General features: G+C 41.2%; 1 protein-coding gene across 8 annotated transcripts in view; it reads left to right on the top strand.

The window, feature by feature from the left end:
* The window catches only part of golga1 (golgin A1), a 59,637-nt gene extending 33,806 nt beyond the window's left edge, over positions 1-25,831 (top strand). For 5 of the 8 annotated variants that reach the window (XM_061816780.1, XM_061816778.1, XM_061816779.1 and 2 more), the window contains 9 exons: positions 2,793-2,867; positions 2,980-3,069; positions 10,576-10,678; positions 12,803-12,963; positions 13,100-13,255; positions 13,464-13,523; positions 20,110-20,334; positions 20,414-20,500; positions 25,461-25,831. In XM_061816780.1, the coding sequence (XP_061672764.1) occupies positions 2,793-2,867; positions 2,980-3,069; positions 10,576-10,678; positions 12,803-12,963; positions 13,100-13,255; positions 13,464-13,523; positions 20,110-20,334; positions 20,414-20,500; positions 25,461-25,541 (1,038 nt within the window). In that variant the 3' untranslated portion in view covers positions 25,542-25,831. The other 3 variants (XR_009794568.1, XM_061816783.1, XM_061816784.1) reach the window with 3 other exon arrangements.
* Positions 25,832-26,582: the final 751 nt, after the last annotated feature.

Genomic DNA, 26,582 nt, shown 5'->3' on the forward strand with positions numbered 1-26,582 from the left:
TATGAGCGCAGCAGACAGCGGTGAGATGTGCCGTAGGTGTGTCAGAAGAATTTAAGGTGGAGGTGGGACTGCATCAGGGATCCGCACGGAGCCCCTTCCTGTTTGCGGTAGTCATGGATCAACTGACAGACGAGGTTAGACTGGAATCCCCTTGGACCATGATGTTCGCAGATGATATTGTGATCTGCAGTGAAAGCAGGAAGCAGGCAGAGAGACAATTTGAAAGATGGAGGTACGCACCGGAAAGGAGATGAATGACGATTGGCCGAAGTAAAACAGAATATACAGGGAGAAGAAAATAAGTATTTGAACATCCTGCTATATTGCAAGTTCTCCCCTTTAGAAATGATGGAGGGGTTTGAAATTTTCATCATAGGTGCGTGTCCACTGTGAGAGAGAGAAATCTAAAAAGAGAAATCCAGAAATCGCATTGTATGATTTTTTTTGTTTTTTGAACAATTTGTGTGATGCAGCTGCAAATAAGTAGTTGAACACCTGAGAAAGCCAATGTTAATATTTGGTAGAGTAACCTTTGTTTGCAATTACAGAGTCAAACGTTTCCTGTAGTTGTTGTCGTTGTTCACCAAGTTTGCGCACACTGCAGGAGGGATTTTGGCCCACTCCTCCACAAACATCTTCTCAAGATCAGACAAGTTTCTGGGCTGTTGCTGAGAAACACTGAGTTTCAGCTCACTCCAAAAATTTTCTATTGGGTTTAGGTCTGGAGACTGGCTAGGCCTCAGCAGAACCTTGGTTTTCCTGGCTATGTGCTTTAGGTCATTGTCATGTTGAAAGACCGAGCCACAACCCATCTTCAATGCCCTGACAGAGGGAAAGAGGTTGTTCCCCAAAATACACGACCACAGTCATCCACTCCTTAATACAGTGCGGTTGTCCTGTCCCTTGTGCAGAAAAACACCCCCAAAACATGATGCTACCACCCACATGCTTCACAGAAGGGATGGTATTCTTGGGATGGAGCTCATCATTCGTTTTCCTCCAAACACGGTTCGTGGAATTATGACCAAAAAGTTCAATTTTGGTCTCATCTGACCACAAAATTTTGTCCCATGACTCCTCCGTATCATCCAAATTGTCATTGGCAAATTTAAGACGGGACTTGACATGTGCTGGTTTAAGCAGGGGAACCTTCCGTGCCATGCATGATTTCAAACCATGACGTCTTAGAAACGGTGGTCCCAGCTCTTTCCAGGTCATTGACCAAGTCGTGTCGTGTAGTCCTGGGCTGATTCTTCACCTTTCTAAGGATCATTGAGACCCCAGGAGGTGATATCTTGCATGTGGCTCCACTCTGATTGAGAGTGACCGTCATTTTAGCTTCTTCCATTTTCTAATGATTGCTCCAATAGTGGACCTTTTTTTCACCAAGCTGCTTGGAAATTTCTCCATAGCCCTTTCCAGCCATGTGGAGTTGTACAATTATGTGTCTGGTGTCTTTAGACAGCTCTTTGGTCTTGCACATGTTACAAGTTTGAGTCTTACTTATTGTATGGGGTGGACAGGTGTCTTTATGCAGCTCACGACCTCACACAGGTGCATCTGATTTAGGATAATACATGGAGTGGAGGTGGACTTTTAAAGGTGGACTACCAGGTCTTTGAGGGTCAGAATTCTAGCTGATAGACAGTTCAAATACTTATTTGCAGCTGTATCACACAAATAAATTGTTAAAAAAAATCATACATTGTGATTTCTAGATTTTTCTTTTTAGATTATCTCTCCCATATTGTGGGCATGCACCCACGCTGAAAATTTCAGACCCCTCCATGATTTCTAAGTGGGAGAACTTGCAATGTAGCAGGGTGTTCAAATACCTGTTTTCTTCACTGTGTGTGCGTGAATGAGAGGGGCGGAGGGGGAAGAGTGAAGCTCCAGGGAGAAGAGATAGCGAGGGTGGACGACTTCAAATACTTGCGGTCAACAGTATAGAGCAATGATGAGTGTGGTAAGGAGGTGAAGAAATGGGTCCAAGCAGGGTGGAACAGTTGGCGGAAGGTGTCTGGTGTTCTATGTGACAAAACATTCTCCGTTAGGATAAAGGGCAAAGTTTATAAAACAGTGGTGAGGTCGGCCATGATGTACGGATTAGAGACGGTGGCTCTGAAGAAACAACAGGAAGCAGAACTGGAGGTAGTAGAAATGAAGATGTTGAGGTTCTCACTTGGTGTAAACAGGTTGGATAGAATTAGAAATGAGCACATTAGAGGGACAACCAGAGTTCGATGTTTTGGCGACAAGGTGAGAGAGAGCAGACTTTGATAGTTTGGACATGTTCAGAGGCGAGAGAGTGAGTATATTGGTACAAGGGTGACGAGGATGGAGCTGCCAAGCAAAAGGGTGAGAGGAAGACCAAAGAAAAGGTTGATGGATTTTGTGAGGGAAGACATGAGGACAGTGGGTGTTTGAGAGGAGAATGTGCGAGATAGGCTTAGATGGAAAAAGATGACACGCTGTGGTGACACCTAACGGGACAAGCCAAAAGAAAAAGAATAATCTTTGTTTGAAGCCTGGAATGTGGCGAAAGTTTGAAAATTTCTAGGGGGCCGAATAATTTCAGAAGGCACTCTATATACCTGCTGGGGGGCGTGCCTTTAGCGTCCCTCATCCGGGCCCACCCTTTCCCCTTGAATCGTCTGAAAGCTGACCTTAGTCACGTCCACCTTTCCTCTATATAAGCCACATGTTCTTGGAGCTGTCATGTTTTTATGGATCATTATGGAACTATGATAAGAGAGAATCTAATTCTTTCCCAATATTATTATTTGCTCCAGACTGACCTAGAGTTGCAAAGAGATCAGGCAAATGCCGTACTGGGAGAGCAAATGGAAGAGCTGAAAAAGTGCAAGGTCAGAGCTGCTAATGGTTGGAGCGCCTATTGTCATGTGTTTTTTTTTTTTTTTTTTTTTAAATGAATGAAGTCATAATTGATTATGTTAAAATGCCCACTCTCTGTTGCAGGTGGAATTGGACAGCCAGCAGACAGTTTGCACTGAAATCGCCAAAGCTCTAGAAGAAAGCAGGCAACAGAGACAAGAGCTACAAACACAGGTCTTTTTGCAAGAACACACATCTTACATCATGTTCTCCTGATCGGATTTCATGTATATTTTTATATATACAGTGGTACGTTGACATATGAGTAACTTTACATTTGTTTTCCGAGATGCAACCTTCTGCTGGGGCAATTTTTTGCTTTGTCTTGCAAGCCAGGATTTGACATACGAACGACTGCCGGTAGATGGTCGTTAAGATGCTATGAAAGGCACAGGTTCCACTCAGTTTTTCGAGCATCACTCGGTCTTTCCGTTTGTGCACCTCAGCTCGGTAGCATCTCTGAGCATTTGTGCTTGCATTTTTGTTATTTTGGATTTATTACATTTTCAATTCAATTCAATAAATCCTACAATACCGTACAATAAATAAATCCTTCTGAGTTTGGACCGAATATTGTGAATACTCGACGTGGGACGCTCTTAGCTACGACTTCAGTGGACTAAAATCACCATCTGTGCAATGTTAGTACCCAAATTGGAGTCGCATCATTCGCATTGAAGCTGCTCGGCCTAAGTTAGCCGAGCCTAGATCCCAAACAGCAAAACGTGTCTGTTTTCTAATATTTGCTGAGGAGGAAAACATCAAACACTAGTTTCTACACATTCTGCAAAACCTACGTATCGTATACAACGAGGATCGTGAGTTATCATAAGAAGTTGGGTGAGTGGAAACGTCATTTTAAACTTGCTTATCGACCTAGTATTCCTTAGCTTAACTTGCTAACAACGAGACGCGTTTGTGATCAATTCGTTGTTTAAAAAAAAAAAACATTGAACGTGGACTCAACCTTCAACTACGAGAGTGAGAGCCCTTGTGGTTTGAATCTCTTCCATCCCCATATCCTTTAAATCACCGTATCCATTATATTTTCACACAGGTAGTATATGATTTGTGTACCTTATGTGCTGACTGTGTTTATGAGATTGCTTTCATTTGACCTTAAAGGGGAAATCCACTGGTTTGCATTAACAATGTATCCAATCGGTCATGTAATGTGTACTCAATTTTGACAATGTGATGTTAAATCCACTCTCATTTAATAGTGTTTTGAGAAGATTTGTATTGACAATAACGAATTTTTAGGTGCACTGCCATTTTCGCGAGTCCCATGACCTGGGTGCGCAAATTTGACGTGTTACGTGCTGCAACAAAGGCTCGATTACATGGAACATCATTTATGCCTACCGCTGATTTCTTCTTTTTGATTATGTGGGGGCCCCTTGGGCAGCACAATATTGTGCTACCTGTCGACCGGTCCCAAGCCTAGATAAATGCAGAAGGTTGCGTCAGGAAGGGCGACCGATGTGAAACTGTGCCAAACATATGAGCGTTCATCATATGAATTCCATAACGGTTAGATCATGGCCTGGGCTTCCTACCCCAGCCCCTGGAAATATTCATCTGCAAGGCATAGGTAGAAATTCAGATAATGTAGGTTGAAGGCAAAAAAGAGAAGGAAAGTGGCTTGGTCGGCAGAAGAAGAGGAATGCACAGACCATAAAGCTGTTTGTAGGGACTTTGAATGTTGGGACAATGACAGGAAAAGCTCAGGAGTTAGTTGACATGATGATTAGAAGAAAGGTTAATATATTGTGCATCCAAGAGAGAAAGTGAAAAAGGAGTAAGGCTAAAAGTTTAGATGCAGGGTTTAAATTATTTTATCATGGAGTAGACGGGAAGAGAAATGGAGTAAGGGTTAATTTAAAAGAAGAGCTGGCTAAGAATGTCTTGGAGGTGAAAAGAGTATCAGATCGAGTGATGATGATGAAAATTGAGGGTATTATGTATAATGTGATTAGCAGCTATGCACAAACAAACGGGATATGGATCATTATAATATTTCAAAAACAGCAACATCAGTCTATGAATACTTTTTACTCCATTACAGGCATAATAAAGTCTGAGATTCAAACACTCCAGTTAGATTTGTTGTGAGTTTTAAAAAATCGTAAGGCCTTCTATATCGGCAATAACTTAACTAGCTAGATTTAATGCCCTGATTTATTTAAATTGGATTACACTATGGTACAGTAAATAAACATAGATTACAAGATCTAGTAGTGCAAGTTGCAACTTACCTTTGCCATCACAAGATGAGACTTATTTCGTTCAATTCTACAAGACACGACATCTATGACCCATCCAGCAACGAAGTATTTGTATGTGTCTAGACTTTTCTACAGGACACGACATCTATGACCCATCCAGCAACGAAGTATCTGTATGTGTCTAGACTTTTATATGCTTTCAAACTTCTTCTTTTCCTTTCGGCTTGTCCCGTTAGGGGTCGCCATAGCATGTCATCTTTTTCCATCTAAGCCTCTCTCGTGCATCCTCCTCTCTAACACCCACTGTCCTCATGTCTTCCCTCACAAAATCCATCAACCTTTTCTTTGTCTTCCTCTCGCTCTTTTGCCTGGCAGCTCCATCCTCAGCACCCTTCTACCACTATACTCACTCTCTTGTCTCTAAACATGTCCAAATCATCTACGTCTGCTCTCTCTCACCTTGTCTCCAAAACATCCAACTTTGGCTGTTCCTCTAATGAGCTAATTTGTAATCCTACCCAACCTGCTCACTCCAAGCAAGAACCTCAGCATCTTCATTTCTGTTACCTCCAGTTCTGCTTCTTGTTGATTCTTTTGTGCCACCTTCTCTGTTTTATAAACTTTGCCCTTCATCCTACCGGAGACTCTTCTTTTACATAGAAAACCAGACACCTTCCGCCAACTGTTCCACCCCGCTTGGACCCGTTTCTTCACTTTTTGACCACACTCTCCATTGCTCTGTATTGTTGACCGCAAATATTTGAAGTCATCCACCCTCCCTATCTCTTCTCCCGGAGCTTCACTCCTCCTCCTCCGCCCCTCACATTCATGCACATATATTATATTTTACTTCGGCTAATCTTCATTCCTCTCCTTTCCAGTGCGTGCCTTCATCTTTCTAATTGTTCCTCCGCCTGATCTCTGCTTTCACTGCAGATCACAATATCATATGCGAACATCATAGTCCAAGGGTATTCCAGTCTAACCTCATCTTTCAGCCTATCCAATACTACCGCAAACAGAAAGGGGCTCAGCGCAGATCCCTAATGTCGTCCCACAGCTTTCAAACTCTTCTGTGTGAATCTCAATGACTTATTCACCAGATAACGTGTATATTCAGCTGTCCAAGATAGGGAAGCGAATTAACAATTAATTGGAGGAAACATTGACTTCGGCATTAAAAATGAATCCTTTATGCCAAGTGTCTTTAATTTTTCCACGTACCTTTGTTTATTATCATCTTCTAAATGTTTAATGGTATCGGACAAAACTCTGGGTGTCATGTTATCAGACATATTTTCATTTAGTCTTAATGGAATTAACATTCAACAATGCTTTATTTGACCAACAGTATGGCGGCGTCAATGAAAATGACGTGATTTTATGACATAGGTGCATTCCCCCTATTCACGTGATATTTCACAAACATAAACCACAATGTGTAATAATTACCACCATGGGACAGACTTTATCATTTCGAAAAGAAAGTGCAGGCTTTTAATTAGACTGAAATATGTTCAGTAGAACTTTGTTAACCTGCATTTCCATCTGAACAGAAACCACAGAGAACATGATTCTTCAAGTACTTAATTCCCAAATTGAAAATTTTAAATATCTTGTGCCATTGAGAAAATATTGACCAGAAAATTTTGACAGTTTTCAAACATTGCCATATTTTTAAATTTTCATTATTTATATATATTTATTTATTTTTGCATTATTTTTCATTATTTTCCTTCATAATGGATTTCAGATTTGAATTCAGCATAAAACCAACAGCAACCATGAAAATCTGATCAAATCAAAATCCTGCTCTCGAGCGTTATCTTGCTGCCATAAGCATGATCACCCTCTAATCAATTCAGACTCAACTTCACTATACTGTATAATATTTGGTGACGAATACATGTAAAGTTGCTTTTACACCATGTTGGTCTATTATGGTTGTAGGCAAGTTTGAAGCTCAAGGTTTGCTTGCATAAAGGCTTCGTAACTGACCTTACACCACAGCAAATAAGAAACCACTTATGAGCGTGCTTTACTGCCATGTTGTAGTGATTGGATAAGCAAACTCAAAGGCGAATGGCTTTGTAAAAGCATGACCATGTCCCTGCTGATTACATGCAAAGCCAATGAACTTCTTCTCAACAATACTTATATCCACTTGTAACTATAGTTTATATTTTTAATAACCATAACTTTCACAGTGATTATGATCCACCTGTTACATTGTTAAGCTTTGGCACTCATTATTTAAGTGGCAACACACTATCATATAGCTGAAATATTGCTCTCTGCCACAACCAGTCAAACTAATATTAGTCATGAATTTTGTATTGAGTAGCTGGAAAGTTGTGGAAAATTCATGGAATTTTGATTCCCTGGAAGTGTACGAACCCTGAGTAGTATGCTAAGTGGATGGAAAGAGTACTTTTAGAAGTTAATGAATGAAGAAAATGGGAGAGAAGGTTGAGTAGAAGAGGCCAGGATGAATGACCAGGACGTGGCGATGAATAGTAAGGGGGAAGTTAGAAAGGCACTGAACAGAATGGAAAAATGGAAAGACAGTTGGTCCTGATGACATGGAAGCAATTTAGTGAGGTGACTGTGGAGTTTTTGACCAACTTATTCAATAGAATACTAGAGGGAGAGAAGTTACCAGAAGAATGGAAGAAAAGTGTGATAGTCCCCATTTTCAAGAATAAAAATGATGTTTAGAACTGTGGAAACGTTTTTCTTTTCCTTTCGGCTTGTCCCGTTCGCGGTCACCACAGCGTGTCATCTTTTTCCATCAAAGCCTATTTCATGCATCCTCCTCTCTAACACCCACTGTCCTCATGTCCTGCCTCACAACATCCATCAACCATTTCTTTGGTCTACCTCTCGGTCTTTTGCCTGGCAGTTACATCCTCAGGACCTTTCTTCCAATATACTCACTCTCTCGTCTCTGAACATGCCCAAACCATTGAAGTCTGCTGTCTCTTAATGTTGTCTCTAAAACATGCAACTTTGGCTGTTCCTCTAATGAGCTCATTTCTAATCCTATCCAACCTACTGAGTCCAAGCAAGAACTTCAGCACCTTCATTTCTGCTGCATCCAGTTCTGCTTCCTGTTGTTTCTTTAGTGCCACCGTCTCCAATCTGTACATCATGGCCGGCCTCACCACTGTTTTATAAACTTTGCCCATGATTGAATGAAGGTCCAGGGAGAAGAGATAGCGAAGGTTGACAACTTCAAATACTTGGGGTCAACAATACAGAGCAATGATGAGTGTGGTAAGGAAGTGAAGAAACGAGTCCAAGCGGGATGGAACAGTTGGCGGAAAGTGGTTGGTGTTCTGTGTGACAGAAGAGTATCCGCTAGGATGAAAGGGAAAGTTTGTAAAACAGTGGTGAGGCCGGCCATAATGTATGGATTGGAGACGGTGGCACTAAAGAGGAGAGGAGGATGCAGGAGACAGGCTGAGATGGAAGAAGAGGACATGCTGTGGCGACCCCTAACGGGATAAGCCGAAAGGAAAAGAAGAAGCATTTATTACATTTTCAACCATGCGGTTCAAGAAAGCAATTGATAAGGAAAGCGGTGACAAGGAAAGGATGATGTCGATGGATGTGAATTAATAGAACAACACAAACAGGTGTCCGAGTGACCGACTTGGCAAAGAGTTATGACTTGTTCTACATTAACCATATTGTAATGCCCTTGGTAAAGGCTAATGAGGAAAAGGAGTCACCACTGGGTTTTCGTCGCTTTTTATTCAACCCTTTGGCAGCACATATTGAAGGCTCTAACAACTAGCTGCTGCTCGGCCACACACTCTCTCCCCTAGTCTACTTTACACCTCCCCCCTCTCCGCTCTAAAAGGAATACACACATAATTACAGATACTGTATTTAAATATATACGATTCTCAAGTAGAAGGAATCCATCTATTTGACAACGCCAGTCACGGGGGTGCAAATTGTTTTGATGCTATGGAGCTGAGGAGGAGCTGACGATGGAGGAATTAAAGGAGCGACAAATGCAGCAGAATAAGTGGTGCAGAGTGAGAGTTTTCACAAGGAGACAGAATAGGAGATTATCCCTACCTTTGAGACAAAGGAAGCGTTGGCAATGTGGGAGAAAGTTTCAGACATTGTGGGGACGAAACATCTCGAAAAAGTTGCAACTGTTTATGCATCAGTGCTGTGTAATGAGACCTGGGTAACAGATTTCAGAAACAGTCAAAAAGAGCCAGAGTTTATCAAAAATGCAAGGTTATTTTCCGAGTATGCCGTAGGACTATCCAATGGTTTATTTATATCTGGAATATAAAATGCAGAAAAAATAAAATAAAATTGGGACTTCGCTAAAGTGATTACACGTATTTATCCATCCATCTTCTTAGCCACACAAGAGTCGTGGGAGTGCTGGAGCCTGTACCTTCTGTCAACAGGCAGGAGGCAGATTACACACACGTAGACACTGGGAGAACATGCAAACTCCACACACGGAGGTCCAGGGTTGAACCCGGGTCCTCATAACAGTGAGGCTAACGCTTTTCAGCTGCGCCACCGTGCCGCCTCATGAAGTATGTTGTTGCTTATACAGTATCAGCACAAGAGGCTATAGCTAAACGGCTAATAACCAGTAATGGTTAGCTGCGGGCAAATTTACCTGGCTGATGAACGAGCCTCAACTGTGACAGCTACAGCTTTATCCCGTCAGGTTGACCCCACTGGAGGTTGAAGAAGGACAAATTTGGGTGCGTTTTCTGTGCTTTGTTGCAGTATGGTGCACAACATGTCGGCATCTTGGCTTAGGTCGAACGAATGGTCTATAATGCTAAGCACCGGCGATGTCAGGGGTGGAGTCAAAAACATTTCTTCCGAGGCTGGCTGTGAAAGCTGGCACACATCCAGATTTTGCTTGGATATCAGAAATGTTCTTTAGTTTCATTTTTTTCCAATTAATGTCCAAAATATATGTAATTGTAATATGACTTCACATTGGAGGCTTTATTGTACATATGAATTTTTGGGGAGAGTCTTCCTCTAAGGATGTAGAAAATAAAAAATGGGCTGGCATGTTGGGGTCTGGAACGGATTAATGGCATTTACATTAATTTCAATGGGGAAATCCGCTTTGACATGGGAGCATTTTGAGATAAGACTTCGGTGATGGGATGAATTAAACTCGTATCTCAAGGTACCACGATGTGTGTGTGTGTGTGTGTGTGTGGTGTGTGTGTGCGTGTGTGGTTGTGTGTGTGTGTGTGCGCGTGTGGGTGTGCGTATGTGTGTGTGCGTGTGCGGGCGGCCTGTGCATGTGTGTGTGTAGATATATTTTTTATGTATGAAGACATATTACTGGTGTTTTGTTAATATACTTGACCAATAAAAGTGATTCTGATACTATATACTCTGTTCTTTTAATGTGGAATTCAGTGTTTTATTATCTGCTTGAGTTCAGGTTGATGTCTTGACAACATTGCTACAGAGATCACAACAGGATTTGTCAACTGTCACTGAGAAGATAAATTTGAGAGAAAGAGACATCCACAGGCTACGTGATGGTACATACACACAGTTTCAATCCATTTCCATATTTAATGACTAAACAAAGTTAACTCACTTCACAATCATCAGAATTACTCGTGAATTTCAAACAACCATATAACTTTTTCTATAAAGTTTAAAGGTTGCGAGACTAACGCGAGCATATACAGTAACGGGAAACACTTTTGGCGCAGGCTAATGAATAACATCGTTGCGGCATTATAAATAAGGCTTTTAGCAATAGATTTGAGCACAAAAAGTAAAGCAACAGGTCGACTGACAATGTAAATGCTTATAATCCTTTATCTGATGCAAAGAATGACTAATACTAGGACTAATAGTACTACCGTCTAGAGAAGATTCACGTCAGTATACTGCCCATAGGTTGTCAGTCAACGTGCACATAACAGCAAAAGCACAATTTGCATTGAATTGTTGCTAAATGTGTGATGAAAACTGTTGAATTATTATCTTGTTTTATGACTGTATATTTAAAGTAAGTAAGTAAGTAAAATATAAGTATAATATATATATAAGTATAAGTAAAATCTGATGGTGTGCTATTTTTCTGTAGTTTTATCGCTGTTAATTGAAAATTGAATTTGATTTTAATTTGACAGACCACAGAGAAATTGATAAAAAGGCTGTAAAATATGGATAAAATAATGGCAAATTCTCTGATAGCATGCCGCCGTGTTTTAACAATGTCACCACACAATGGTGGGCAATTTCCCAGCATGCCTAGCATTGTTGTAAATAGCTTTTAAAGAGTTGTTTTATGTCAGTCCCCATCCATCCATTCATTTTATCCTGGTTACCCGAGCTTGGGCCATGGGGCAGTAGCTTTAGCATGGAAGCCTAGACTTCCCTCTCCCCAGCAACCTTCTCTAGCTCTTCCGAGGGGATTCCAGGGCGTTCTCACACCAGCCAAGAGACCTCTCTCCATAGTGTCCTAGATCTCCCCCCGGTGGAACGTGCGAGGAACACCTCTTCAGGGAGGCGTCCAGGAGGCATCCCAATCAGATGCCCAAGCAATCTCATCTGGCTCCTCTCAATGCGGAGGAGCTGCGGCTCTACTCTGAAGCCCTTTCCAAATGATCAAGGTTCTCGCCCTGTCTCTTTGGGGAAGCCCAGACTGACATCATGCTGATGAAACTCATTTTGGTCGCTTGTATCTGGGTTCTTGTTCTTCTGGTATTGACGCACAGCCCGTGACCATAGGTTAGGGTAGGAACATAGATCACCGCTAAATTGAGACTTTCGCCTTTCGGCTTAGCTCCTTCTTCACCACATCAGACCGATACAAAGCCTGCATCACTGCAGACATTGCACTGATCCACCTGTCAATCTCTCATTCCATTCTACCCTCACTGATGAACAAGAACTCTTCTACTTGAGGCGGGATCTCATCTCTGATCCGGAGAGTGCACTCCGAAGGCCTTCTCCAAGTCCACAAAAGAGATGTAGACTGGTTGGGCAAACTACCGTGCACTGTCGAGCCCCCTGCCAAGGGTGTAGAGCTCGTCCGCCGTTGGGAAGACCGAAAACCTCCTAATGAATCTGAGATTCACCATCCCGACAGACCCACCTCTCGAGCAATCCTGAATTTACTTTACCAGCGAGGCTGAGGATTGTGCGCCCCCTGCAGTTCTAACACACCCTCTGGTCCCCCTTTCTTAAAAAAAAGATATAGCACCACAGCCTTCCAATCCAGAGGCATTGTTCCTGATGTCCATGTGATGGGACCTCAGCGTGTCAACCAGGACGGCCCCACAACATCCAGAGCCTTTAGCAAATCTGGGTGAATCTTATTTACCCCCAGGGCTCTGTCACCGAGGAGCCTTTGAACCACCTTGGTGACCTCAAACCCGAAATAGGAGCGCCCGTCTCAAAGACTCCAGACTACTACTACTCTACGCTTTGGCCTCACAGTGCCTACAATCTCAGATGATGATATTAAGTGAAGACTGCATTATTAATAATTATATTCTGTCCTTCTTAATAATTGTCTTTAACTTGTTTCTTCAATTCATGAAATGGTTGCATACAGCAATTGATTTTTTTGTCATTTTATAATGTTCACTGCTGCTATGATACATTTGGTCTTTCAAGGGAATACACTATGTGAAAACATGTTCCAGAATTGCAGACTCAACAGGCATCACTTCTCCAGCTGCGGGAGGAATTTGACCACCTGCGGGTCCAACGGGAGCAAATTGAGCTGGACAAAGACTCACAGCTAGCTCACCTGAGAGAAGAACTGCTCTGCCAGACCCAACAGCAAGACACTTGTCAGGCCCGGGTTAGTTCCTACCTATTTTTTTCAGTATACTTCACATTCCTGCATATATTAAACCTCCCTGAAACTCCCAACGACTAAAAATCAGAGATGCCTACAGTTTCCCAGATGAGTGTGTGTATGCATCGTGTGTTTATAGATTTCATATTTAGAAGTAGAGATAGAGACCCTGACAGAGCAGCTTCACAGCCCAGCTGTTTGCGAGGAGGACCACAATGGCAGTGTGACAGTAGATGATCTACATGACGTTCAGAAGATTGAAGAGCTTGAGCAGCAGCTCAGTGACAAGAACAGGGTAAGATTCTGCATTTACACTTTTCTCATTGTGTCACCTTCACTCAAAGTTTCAGAAGGGACCACATGCTCTGTGGTACTTCAGAAAAGTGACTTGGGATTTGTCAAGTGCATTATCTTTAGCAAAACACTAATGAAAATAACATACAACTATATTATGAACGGAGACACTTTGACACCATATTAATAGATGTTTTGATGAATTTCAGACGATCAAACAATTGCAGCAGCGAATGGCAGAACTAAAAAGGACCTTGCAGAAAGAACTGGTAAGATAAATGTGCTTTTTCACAAAGACTGAAATGGTCAATTATGAATCCAGTGGTTAAGTATGGTATATACAATTCTTTTGAACTGTTTAAAGATAGCCTCTTTTGAATCCAGCCCTATGGGGGCGCGAGCCAGTGCAATCTGTAGGGCAGTCCCAAGTCCAGATAAATGCAGAGAGTAAAGTCAGGAAGGGACTTAAAACTTTGCAAAACAAATATGAGTGTTCATCTAAAATCCTGAACCGGATCAGTAGTGGTCCGGGTTAACAACATCCGCCCCTGGCACCATGAACCTGCAGGGCGTCGATGGAAATTCAGTTACTGTGGGTCGAAGACAAAGAAGTCAATGACAAATAAAAAGAGGAAACCTGATTCATCGGCAGAAAAAGAAGAGGAATGCAGGAGCATACGACTGAGTTTAGGGACATTGAATATTGGGACTTTGAGAGGAAAAGCCCAGGAGTTGGTTGACATTATGATGAGGAGAAAGCGTAATATATTGTTCACCGAGAGAGCAGGTGGAAAGGTAGTGAGGCTAAATGTTTCGGGGCAGGATTTAAATTATTTTACCATCGAGTATATGGGAAGAGAAATGGAGGAAGGATTACTTTAAGGGAAGAGCTGGCATCCAGAAAAGAAACTTTGAGGGACAGGTGGTGGTGGACTTTGGAAAAAGGATGGAAATGGCCATGGTGAAGACTTTTTTTTACCATAAGAGGTAGGAGCATAGGATGACCCACAAGAGCAAAGATAGAAGCAGACAGGTGAATTACATTTTGTGCAGACGATGTACAGTAATCCCTAATTTTTCATGGTTATTGGGGACCAGAATCCCCCACGAAATGTGAAAAACCGTGAAGTTGGACCAATCATCTCACGGGATAAATCCAGTCATGCTCTCATTGGTCGATGTAGCGTCAGGAACCAATCACATTATTTTTTTTCTTCATTGTTCCTGATGTTGCGCTGGCAACGTGCCTTGCATCAATTCGCGTTGTATCAATGCACCTCACATAATATAGTACGTACTGTGCCGTACGATACAGTGAATCCGCAATATGTGAAGTGCAAAGTAGCGAGGGATTACTGTAATCTGAAAGAGGTTACTGACAGTAAGGTAGTAGTAGGGAGTGCAGCTCGACAGCAGAGGATGGTGGTGTGTATAATGACTCTGGTGAAGAGGAGGAAGATTAGGAAGACAAAGGTAGGAGGAGAGAACCATGTGGTGGAAACTGAGAAAGGAAAAATGTTGGGTGACCTTTCCGAAAGAGGTGAAAGTGGCTCTCGGTAGACAGGAGTAGCTCCCAGAAGACTGGACTACTACACCCGAGGTGGTTAGAGAGAGAGGCAGCAGAGTAATTGGTGTGGTGTCTGTTGGTAGGAAAGGGGAGTTGGTGGTGAAACCCCAAAATACAGGAAGTCCTACAGGGAAAGAGGTTAGTGTAGAAGTGAGAGTCATTGAGAGGACTGAGTAGATGCGAAAGGAATACATTGAGATGTGAAAGCAAAGGTAGAGGTGGTGAAGGCTGAACAAGAAGAATGTGATAACATGTACATCAGGTTTGACACAAAAGGAGAAAAGGATCTCTACAGGTTGGCCAGACAGAGGGATAGAGATGGGAAGGATGTGCAGCAGGTAAGGGTGATTAAGGATAGAGATGGAAATGTGTTGATTGGTGGCAGTAGTGTGCTAAATAGATGGAAAGAATACTTTGAGAAATTGATAAATGAAGAAAATGAGAGAGAAGGAAGAGTAGAAGAGGCAAGTGGAGGTATGGAAACATTTTGGAGAGGTGGCTGTGGAGTTTTTGACCAACTTATTCAACAGAATACTAGCGGGCGATAAGATAACTGAAGAATGGAGAAAAAGTGTGCTTGTTCCCATTTTCAAGAACAAAAGTGATTTGCAGAGCTGTGGGAACTATAGAGGAATAAAGTGGATGAGCCACACAATGAAGTTATGGAAAAGAGTAGTGGAGGCAAGACTCAGGGGAAAAGTAATTATTTCCAAGCAACAGTATGCCTATAAAGAGTATCACAGATGCATTATTTGCCTTGAGGATGCGAGTGGAAAAGTACAGAGAAGGTCAGAAGGAGCTACATTGTGTCTTTGTGGATATAGAGGAAGCTTGTGACAGAGTACCAAGAGAGGAACTGTGGTACTGCATGTGTAAGTCCGGTGTGGTGGAGAAAAATGTTAGAATAGTACAGGACATGTATGAGGACTGCAGAACAGTGGTGAGGTGTGCCGTAGGTGTGACAGAAAAATTTAAGGTGGAGGTGAGACTGCATCAGGGATCAGCTCTGAGCCCCTTCCTGTTTGCTGTGGTAATGGATAGACTGACAGATGAGGTTAGACTGGAATACCCTTGGACCATGATGTTAGCAGATGACATTGTTATCTGCAGTGAAAACAGGGAGCAGGTGGGGAAACAATTTGAAAGATGGAGGTATGCACTGGAAAGGAAGGAATGAAGATTAGCTGAAGTAAAACAGAATATACGTTGCGTGAATGAGAAGGGTGGAGGGGGAAGAGTGAGGCTCCAGGGAGAAGAGAGGGATAGGGTGGACAACTTCAAAAACTTGGGATCAATAATACAGAGCAATGGTGAGTGTGGTAAGGAAGTGAAGAAACGGGTCCAAGCGGAGTGGAATAGTTGACGGAAGGTGTCTGGTGTTGTATGTGACAGAGGAGTATCCGCTAGGATGAAGGGAAAAGTTTATAAAACAGTAGTGAGGCCGGCCATGATGTACAGATTAGAGATGCTGGCTCTGAAGAAACAACAGGAAGTAGAACATGACAACTTTTAGAGTTTGGTGCTGATCAGTGATCTCCTGGATTTTTTGTGAGAGATCTGACAACATGTCATGAGTAAAACACGGTACTTTGGTGGTGTTCTCATAGCACATGCGTTTCACATGCTTGACAGCTCCCTCAACAACTATTAACATTTGGGGTCCCAATTTTTTCTTGTATGATTCCATTTCAAACCTTTTGGTCATGTTGGGGATGAGGATTCTTGGGAAGAGTCTTGCAAAAGAGGTTCAAATGTATTTGTAAGTCACATTCTTTTTTTTTTTTTTTTTTTTTTTTTTACTTCGCTGGAACTGGTGTCCATGGCCGCTGATTCAAAGTTGAGGCAGGCCAGCCGGATTCCTTGTAATCTGCTGCTGTTGTTGTCTTCACTTTTAGATGTCCCATGTCTTTGGGCTTTGCGCCCATTAAATTCCACGGAGAACTGCTAGAGGATCCATTCTTATTTCCACAGTCCACATTGATCCTCGTTGTTGAGGTAGATGACTGTGTTCGCACATTTCTGCTCACCATTTTGAGACATTGGTAGAGTAGTTTCATCAACCGACTGTCCATTAACATCCACATACACTTCAATACGGTGGATTTTTTATTCCAGAATTTACGTCCTCTGCAGTAGTCCTCAGTAGGCCTTTGAGAAGTAAGTCATCTTTTTTATTTTTTTGGAGGGGTAAACTTTGGGGGTGTGCATTATACATCAGGACGCATTACATTTGAGAAATTACAGTATGTTCCAACACTCCCGCAACCTTTGTGACGATAAGGGGCTTGGAAAATTGATGAATGGATTTCATTTTGGTGACTCACTATAAAGACAAATCTTACCATTGTTTAATGTCCGAAAACTACAGGTAATCAAAAATGGAAGGGGACTTCTCTAGGTATATCTATTCCACCCCCTGAAAATATCTGAACAATCACCCGATATTTTGGTTTTCATGGATGTTTCCTCATTAAAAAAAAGTACCATTTTCGCATCCGCCCTCTGGCGAAACGTAAGAACACGTTGCCCACATAAGAGTTAAAACTCTCAAATAGGCAATGGTCAGCTAACGACAGTTGCAGTTTCACTTTCACACAGCCCTCGTAAAGATAAACGGTACAGAATACGGACAGGTGGAAATAATTTTTTCATGGTTGTGAGAAGCCAAAATTGAAATCAGGATTCAAATTTGACGAATTGCCCAGCCCTATAAATGTTTTCGTCTGAATTGCGTGCTGTTATTAATTATTAATGTTTCTGTATTAATAAACTACATGTGGAAACCTACACTCTGTCTCACAATCTGTCAGTAGGTAACTATTAACTTTTTGTTTTTTTAAAACATATTACATGTTTATTTAAAGACTATAGATACTGTATATGGGCCTACAGTAGGGCTCAAGAGTATTTAGTCAGCCACCAATTGTGCAATTTCTCCCACTTAAAAAGATGAGAGGCTTGGGATTTTTATCAAAGGTATTGCTCACCAAAGAAAGACAAAAAGGAAAAAAATCCTGAAAGGCACTCTGATTTTAAATTAATTTATTAGCATGGTGGAAAATTAGTATTTGGTCAAAAACAAAAGTTCTGTAAGTCTTCACGGGGTTTTCACACACTTTTGCTGGCATTTTGGCCCATTCCTCCATGCAGAGTTTCTCTAGAGCAGTGATGTTTTGGGGCTTTTGGTGGGAAACACAGACTTAAAACTCCCTCCATTGATTTTCTATGTGGTTGAGATCTGGAAACTGGCTAGCCCACTCCAAGACCTTAAACTTTTTTCTTTCGAGGCCATTCCTTTGATGCCTGGGTGGTGTGTTTTAGATCATTGTCGTGCTGAAAGACCCAGCCACATTTCCCCTTCAATGCCCTTGCTGCTGAAAGCATGACGTTGGAACCCCCTTGCTTCACAGTAGGTGTGGTATTCTTTGGATGTAATTCAGCATTTTGTCTCCTCTTAAAAACAAGTTGTGTGTTTACCAAAAAGTTGTATTTTGCTTTCATCTGATGATATGACATTCCCTCAATCCTCTTCTGGATCATGCAAAACCACCTGAGTAAATGTCAGACATGTCTGGACTAGATTTTACACCGATCTGATCAGCATTATTGGTATCAGCCATTATTTAGGATTTTATGATGATCAGCTTTCTCATAATTTGCTGCATTGATCAGCTCCTCAAAAGACATTTGCTCCCCGTCGCCATCGTGCCCAATATCTCTGAATCTAAAAGATAGTTTATTTTAGCCTTGTTGCGTCTTTTGACATAGCACGGTAAATATCTGAAAAAAATGTCGGTGTGGACAGACAACGTATGAAACATATATCACTTAATTCCCGGATCAGACAAGACAAATTTGGTCTTTCACTATCTCAGACTACTGCAATAAGAGCTTGTATTCCAATACAACCGCATCCCATTTTTTTTACAATCACTGAGCTTTATTTGGTCAACACAAACATGACCGGATATACCGAAGAAGAGTGGGTTGTGCTAACTGTTTTATGAGGACAAAATGGGGAACAAGGGCTGTTGGTGGTCACCGATGGTCAGCACAGAAGAGGGCATTTGTTGAAGGCTTGCGTGAGCTATATTCACTTACTTTTAATATAATATGGCTTCCAAAGAGGCAACAAACTTGAGAAGAAGAGAATAGAAGCTTGATGAATAGCAAGCTAAGTGCCTGCATGGTTAATTTCTTCACACCAACCGTACCTATTGCAAATTCAGTCTAACTTGTCTGGTGCAGGTGTACAATTTTGTCTCTGGTGTCCTTTGACAACTTTTTGGTCTTGGCCATACTGGAGTTTGAAATGTGAGTGTTGGATGTCTGAAATGTCATATTTTGTTTGCAATGTTTGCTGATGATGTGCATGGATTATATGTTGTTTTTATGTGGAGGGGGCCATGTTAAATTTCATTGTTTATATGGAATGACAATAAAACAAAAACTACAAAATTGAGGTTGCGGACACGTGTTTTTATTCCGGGTTCAAACAGTACCATAAATATAGGGAACGGGTGGAGGACTGAGAAGGCACTTAAAGTAGTTACGGATCTGTGAGAGCTTGAAATATTGCTTGTTTGTAGGTGGCCAATACTTATTTTCCACCATACTTTTACTCATGGTTTTTTTTTTTTTAATTAGATGATTTTCTAGATTTTTTTTTCAAATTTTGTCTCTTATAGGTTATGTATACCTCTGAATATTAGATGCCTCCCTCGTGTTTTTATGTAGGTGAATTTGCTGAATTGTTGGATCACTGAATACCTTTTTGCCCCAATGTAAATCAGCAACCTCTGGGTGAATCGGTCGTCACCTTGTCTGGAGAGATCTCTGAAACATGTTCCTGGAAGTAACACAGTCAATATTTTGGTCTGATAGGACGCTAGAGTCGCCATGACTGATAAGCCTGTGCAGTTGCAGTGATGTCTGCTCCAGTGTGATAAGCCCTTTAACAATCTATAATATTGGTGGCCTATCACATTTAACTTTTGTGCCATCTCAGCATGCTAAAATAATGAATACAAGTTTACTTCAAGAAAGAAGGTCTTCTATTACCACATACATTCAATTTCTTAGTACCTTTAGGTTTTGGTCATGTTCAGCTAGATTGTGATGCATGATTATTGCTGTTGATTTGTTTAACACTGTGGGTTACTGTAGAATTTCAGAAGAAAATAATGATAGCAGAGCTCTGGAGGAAAGTAAACCACTTTTCCATTGTCTGTGCTTCAATGATTTGTTTTTACAGATTTAGATATTTTTTCTCTCTTTATGCACTTTAGAAGTTGAAGCCTGAGCCAGAAGAAGATGCAAAGGAAAAACTCACAGAAAGTGTAGTAGTAAAACAAGAAATGGTTTGTGCAGAGTTGCCAGATATGTCTAGTCCAAGTCTTTCCACTAAAAACACCACAGTGACCAATACTTCAGACCTCGACGACTCAAGAGAAATTAACTTTGAATACTTGAAGCATGTTGTTCTCAAATTCATGTCATCCAGGGAGACTGAGGTAAGTCACCAATACGTGTTTTAAATTGTCAAATTAGACAATGAAATATGGATTTCAGAAACTGTTGTTTCGTTTTTAGGCATATCAGCTAATACGAGCTGTGTCTGTGCTGCTGAACTTCACTCATGAGGAAGAGGACATGTTAAAGCAAACCCTTGAGTATAAAGTCAGTGTTAATTAAAAATGTACTTACATTTCTGTACATTTTGATCATGGGGAAACTAATGGACTGTAGTTACTGTTTGTCATATGATAAGCATTTAATTACTTCAGCTGCATTGTTATTTTATACGTAAAGCAACTGAAATAAATATTTTACACATCACCATTTTTCTCACTAAATAGTTTTCCAAAACTACTATTTAAATGAAAATTTCACCAAATGTTGGGACCAACCCAAGTATTCATACATATAAGCAAAGTGGACAAGTAAGATCAGAAATTAAGTTGTGTATTAATGTGAAAACTCACAGGTAAAAAGTGTTGAACATGCTAACCAGTATTTATTCAATACTTGATACAAAAGCCTTTGTATGCAATGACAGGTTCAGGATGCCTCCGTTATGGAGAAACTAGTGTCATGCATCACTCTTGTGTAATTTTGCCTCATTCCTTCACACAAGCAGTTTTCAAGTCTTAAAGGTTCTGTGGGCTTCTTTTATGGACCTTGAGTTTCAATCCATCCATCCATCCATCCATCCATCCATCCATCCATCCATCCATCCATCCATCCATCCATCTTCTACCACGTTTCTGGATTGGGTCGTGGGGACAGTGGCTTTAGCAGGGATGCCCAGACTTCCCTTTCTCCAGCCACTTTATCCAGCTCTTCCAGAGGGATCCTCAGGCATTCCCAGGCCAGCCAGGAGACATAGTCTCCCCAGCATGTCCTTGGTCGTCCCCCTGGGAGGGTTATTGCATGGTGAGCGTCCATACAGGCCATGTCAACGGAGTACATTACTGACCATTTTCCTTGTGACAACAGTACCTTCTATTTAGTTTTTTATAAAGAAATCCACTGGTGATCCTTGGCTCTTAGACAACCCTTAGTTTTCTTTGCACTCCTCTGTTAGAAATCTTGCAACAAGCTCTGTGGTGGTATGATTGGGTTTCCACTTATGTATTATGGGCCCAACGCTGCTCACATGAACATTCTGAAACTTAGATATGTTCCTGTTACCAATGCCATTATTATGTTTTGTAACATTTATTTTGTGATGGTCTTGAGAAAGCGTTTTGCTCTTATCTGTCATGAGGTGTGCCTTGACTCTCATATTGGTAATGAGACCTTTTTGTAGGTGATCAATTAGGACTGAACAGCTGATATCCACTTGAACTGGCATCGAGCTGGATTGCTCTTTGATCAATTTTAGGTGTCGTCTTACTATGCTTTTTTCCCGTCATTTCGCATGACAACACACTTAATTTCTCATGTAATTTCTGGTACATTTTTGTATGTATGTATTCCTTGGAATGATCCCAGCATCTGATAAAAAAAAAAAAAAATCACGTTAATTGCCACTTCGGAAATGTATTTAGCAATTTAAAAAAATGTGAAGTGTTAAATACTTGTTCCAGACGCTGTATCCTTTTACACTTTCAAAATGAACTTGCACATTTTTAACAAATTTTATTTTTGTGTGACTTGTTCGTTTCTGTTTCTGAATTCAATTCCTAAATGTCTGTTTGAAAAATCACCAAAACGTTTAACAAAACTCCACAGGGTATAACATCCACAAACACAATAGTATGTTACACACATACACACTCACATATGTACAGTGAAGAAAATAAGTATTTGAACACCCTGCTATATCGCAAGTTCTCCGACTTAGAATTCATGGAGGGGTCTGAAATTTTCATGGCAGATGCATGTCCACTCTGAGAGAGATAATCTAAAAAGAAAAGTCAAGAAATCACAATGTATGTTTTTTTTTTTTTTAACAATTTGTTTGTGTGATACAGCTCCAAATAAGTATTTAAACACCTGTCTATCAGGTAGAATTCTGACCCTTAAAGACCTGTTAGTCAGCCTTTAAAAGTCCACCTCCACTCCATGTATTATGCTGAAACAGGTGCACCTGTGTGAGGTCGTTAGCTGCATAAAGACACCTGTCCACCCCATACAATCAGTAAGACTCAAACTTGTAACATGGCCAAGACCAAAGAGCTGGCCAAAGACACCAGAGACAAAATTGTACAACTCCACATGGCTGGAAAGGGCAACGGAGAAATTCCCAAGCAGCTTGGTGAAAAAAGGGCCACGGTTGGAGCAATCATTAGAATATGTAAGAAGCTAAACATGACGGTCAATCTCAATTGGAGTGGAGGCCCATGCAAGATATCATATCGTGGGGTCTCTGTGAGAAAGGTGAGGAATCAGCCCTGGACTACATGACAGGACTTGGTCAATGACTTCATAAGAGCTGGGACCACCATTTCCAAGGTGACTGTTGGTAATACACTAAGACGTTATGGTTTGAAATCATGCTTTGGGAGTGTTTTTCTGCACATGGCACAGGACGACTGCACTGTATTAAGGAGAGGATGACTGCACCCATGTATTGTGAGATTTTGGGGAATAACCTCTTTCCCTCAGTCAGAGCATTGAAGATGGATCATGGCTGGGTCTTTCAACATGACAATACACACATAGCCAGAAAAACCAAAGGGTGGCTCCGTAAGAACCATATCAAGGTTCCGGTGTGGCCGAGCCAGTCTCCAGACCTAAACCCAATAGGAACTCTTTGGAGGGAGCTGAAAGTCAGTGTTTGTCAGTGACAGCCCAGAAACCTGTCTGATGTAGAGAAGATCTGTGTGGAGTAGTTGGCCAAAATCCCTCCTGCAGTGTGTGTACACCTGGTGAACAACTACAGGAAACGTTTGACCTCTGTAATTGCAAAAAACGGCTACTGTACCAAATATTAACATTGGTTTGTCATCGTGAAACTGCAGTATAGAGTATATCCCTCATTTCGGATATTTTGTTTCTGCTCCGATTTATGACCAATGTGAATTACTACTGGTGTGTCGAAACTGATTTAAGTCCTAACTCATATACTGATTGTACAACCGAACTCAGTTTTGCTCCCGCTGCCTTTTTAAATGGCGTATATCTATGCTACAATATGTTTTAAGTTAGTGTATTGTTGCTTCACTGGGAGGATTGAGGCACTCCCAGCATGCTTTGCAGCACTAAACTTACGTAAATAGTGTTTGAAGTGTGTTTTGGCCAGTTCCCTTGGCGTAGTTACTTAAATGTACCACCCTTTTAAGAGAGACAGGAAGTGACAGGAACGTACTCCAAGCGCACACTGAAGAAAGACAACAGATTCCTGCTGAGTTGCGTTCTGACATGTTTAAAAGGGTATTCCCTTTTCACTTTATTGGCCTCACAGAATGCCCTTCTGCTATCCAACGAGATAAACACCTGCCATTAAAAAACAGTCTTGATCCATCCTTGCGCCTGGGACTTATTGTGTGGAGTTGCGAAGTAACAGGAATGTGCTCCCAGAACACGCTGAAGAAAAAGTAAAGGAAAAGATCCTTAGGTCGATGGTCAGATCCGGGCTTGAAGGGTCATTTACTGGCCTCACAGAATCCCTTTCCACCATTCAGTGAGATAAACACCTCCAAAATGTTCATCTCTGGGACACAGCGCCTGTTTCCTTGCTGAGTGGTGTGGTGCCTGGAACTTTACATGTGTATACCCGCGTATATTTTGAACAGATGAACATAGCACCGTCAAGCACGGTTAGGGACCAGGAAATCCTAACCCTCAAGCCCTGTTGATTGAATCAATATATTTTGAGTAATGAAGTACATGTTTTTAATTTTATTTGAATTTATTGAGATGTATAGTGGGTATTGAATTTTTCAAATAGTTCAGGGTGTAACTTACCTCTCCCCCGAAGATAGCTCAGATACGCTCAAGCACGCCGATATTTTATAGTAGCCATTTGCTTAAATGATGTTTTTCCCTCATTAATTGCCGAACAGCATCCCATTTTGAAAAAAAATTCTTGAATTTTTTTTCAAGATTTATTAAAAAAGAAAAGGAAAGCCACATTCGTGACATTATAACACCTTACAGCTCACAGTCCATGTCATAGTAAATAAGAATCAGGAGGTCCAAGGAATTGCCTGAAGAGCTCAGAGACAGAATTGTGGTAAGGCACAGATCTGGCCAAGGTTACACTCCTGCACTTAAGGTCCATCAGAGCACAGTGTCTTCCGTAATCCTTAACTGGAAGCCGCATGGGACAACCAGAAACCTTCCTACAGCTGGCTGTCTGGCCAAACTGACCAATCGCCAGAGAAAAGCCTTTGTGAGAGAGGAAAAGAAGAACCCAAAGATCACTGTGACTTGGCTCCATAGATGCAGTCAGGAGTTGGGGTTACTAGAGGAATACTGGAACATCTTGGATGAAAACCTTCTCCAGAGTGCTCAGCGCCTCAGACACGGCCAGGGTTCACCTACCAAATACACAATGACCCTAAGCATACAGCTAAAATAACAAAGGAGTGGATTCAGAACTATTCCGTGACTGTTCTTGAATGGCCCAGCCAGAGCCCTGACTTTAACCAAATTGAGCATCTCTGGAAAGACCTGGAAATGGCTGTCACCGTTTACCATCGAACCTGACAGAAATGGAGAGGATCTGAAAGGAGGAATGGCAGAGATCCCCAAATCCATACATGGCTGTATTAGTTAAAAAGTGTGTTCCTATTAAATACTGAGCCAAAGGGTCTGAATAGTGGGTATGTGGTTTTTTTTTTTTTATAAATCTGGAAAAACATCAACAATTGTTTGTCATCAGGTGGTGTGTGTACATTAATAAAGGGGGAAATTAACTTAAATGATTTTACCAAATGGCTGCAATATAACAATTTAAGAGGGTCTACAGTAAATAATTTCTGTATCCACATTACTTCTCTCTCTCTCTCTCTCTCTCTCTCTCTTCTCTCTGAATTTTGAGATGTTGCAGTTGTCTTTTTCATGTAGAAAAACAATTCTGAATAAGTACACTACAAAATGAAAGGCTAGATACAGTTCCCTTTCTTCTGTATTCATTTGGTTTTCTTACTTTTAAATCTCATTGAATGACTTGCACATTGTTTTCCAGATGTCCTGGTTTGGATCCAAACCCTCTCTAAAGGGAATTATCCGGCCTTCAGTCTCAGGCTCTTCGACCCAATGGAGCTGATGGACTCTAAGTAAGGCATTTGTCAAGAGACAGAAATAGAAGGACCACCATCAGAAAGAAATCAGTCCCTCTTGTGCAGCTCTAAATATTTAGTTGGAATCATGCTTCAAAACTTAAAGCACCATCCTGCTAACACACTATACTTGGCTCTGTGGGGCAAGAACTGTTGTTGTTCTTTATAATATGTTTTCAGGAGAAGGGCTGCATGGATGTTTTTGTAATCATCTGTTGGTTTTAAAAATGACACCACAAAGGTTGAAGCCAATGGCTTTGTTAAACAAAAAATTACACTGGAAGTCGTGTTGTCCTATTTGTTTTCACTGACACGAGAGTCCTACTGTACGTACATGCTTTGCTTAGTGGGACTGCCCGTTTTTTTTTTACCAGTCAACGAAGTCTCATTGTAATGAATCATCATTTTAGCCTTAGGTGTTGGAAATCTGATTTGAAAAGTGTCGAGAATTGAGACACGTTTATCTTACGGATATTGCGGGCATGTCACACAGAGCTCTGGAAATCCCAATTTCCCTGACCTTTGAGCTATCAATCAAATACAGTGGGCGTTTCGGATATGGGCAGCCGCCAAGGGCATCATTAGATTTGGGGTGGATTTTGCTTGTATTATGTATTTATTTGCGCTTGGTATTTAATGGGGAAGTCGCATCGTCTTGGGATCACAAGAATGCTTTTTACCCCTGCCCAGAAATTCAGCAACATTTACAAGCAAAGCAAGTTTACTTGTATAGTACATTTCATACACAAGGTAGCTCAATGTATTTTACATGATTTAAAGCATTTAAAAACAAAGAAAATGAACAGCTTATAAACACTGAAAACAGAAAATAGGACAAAATTGCAAATAAAAAGCATGAGGATTTTTTTTAACCTGGCCTAAAAAACATTCACACTCGTGGCTGATGTCACTTCGTTTGGCAACTTATTCTATTTGTGGAGAGCATAATAGCTAAACACTGCTTCACTATGTTTGCTTTGAACTCTGTGCTCCACTATTTGACCTGAGTCTGTCAGACCCCGATTGGG

The sequence above is a fragment of the Syngnathoides biaculeatus genome, chromosome 4 (genome assembly GCF_019802595.1).
Source record: "Syngnathoides biaculeatus isolate LvHL_M chromosome 4, ASM1980259v1, whole genome shotgun sequence".
Classification (NCBI taxonomy): domain Eukaryota; kingdom Metazoa; phylum Chordata; class Actinopteri; order Syngnathiformes; family Syngnathidae; genus Syngnathoides; species Syngnathoides biaculeatus.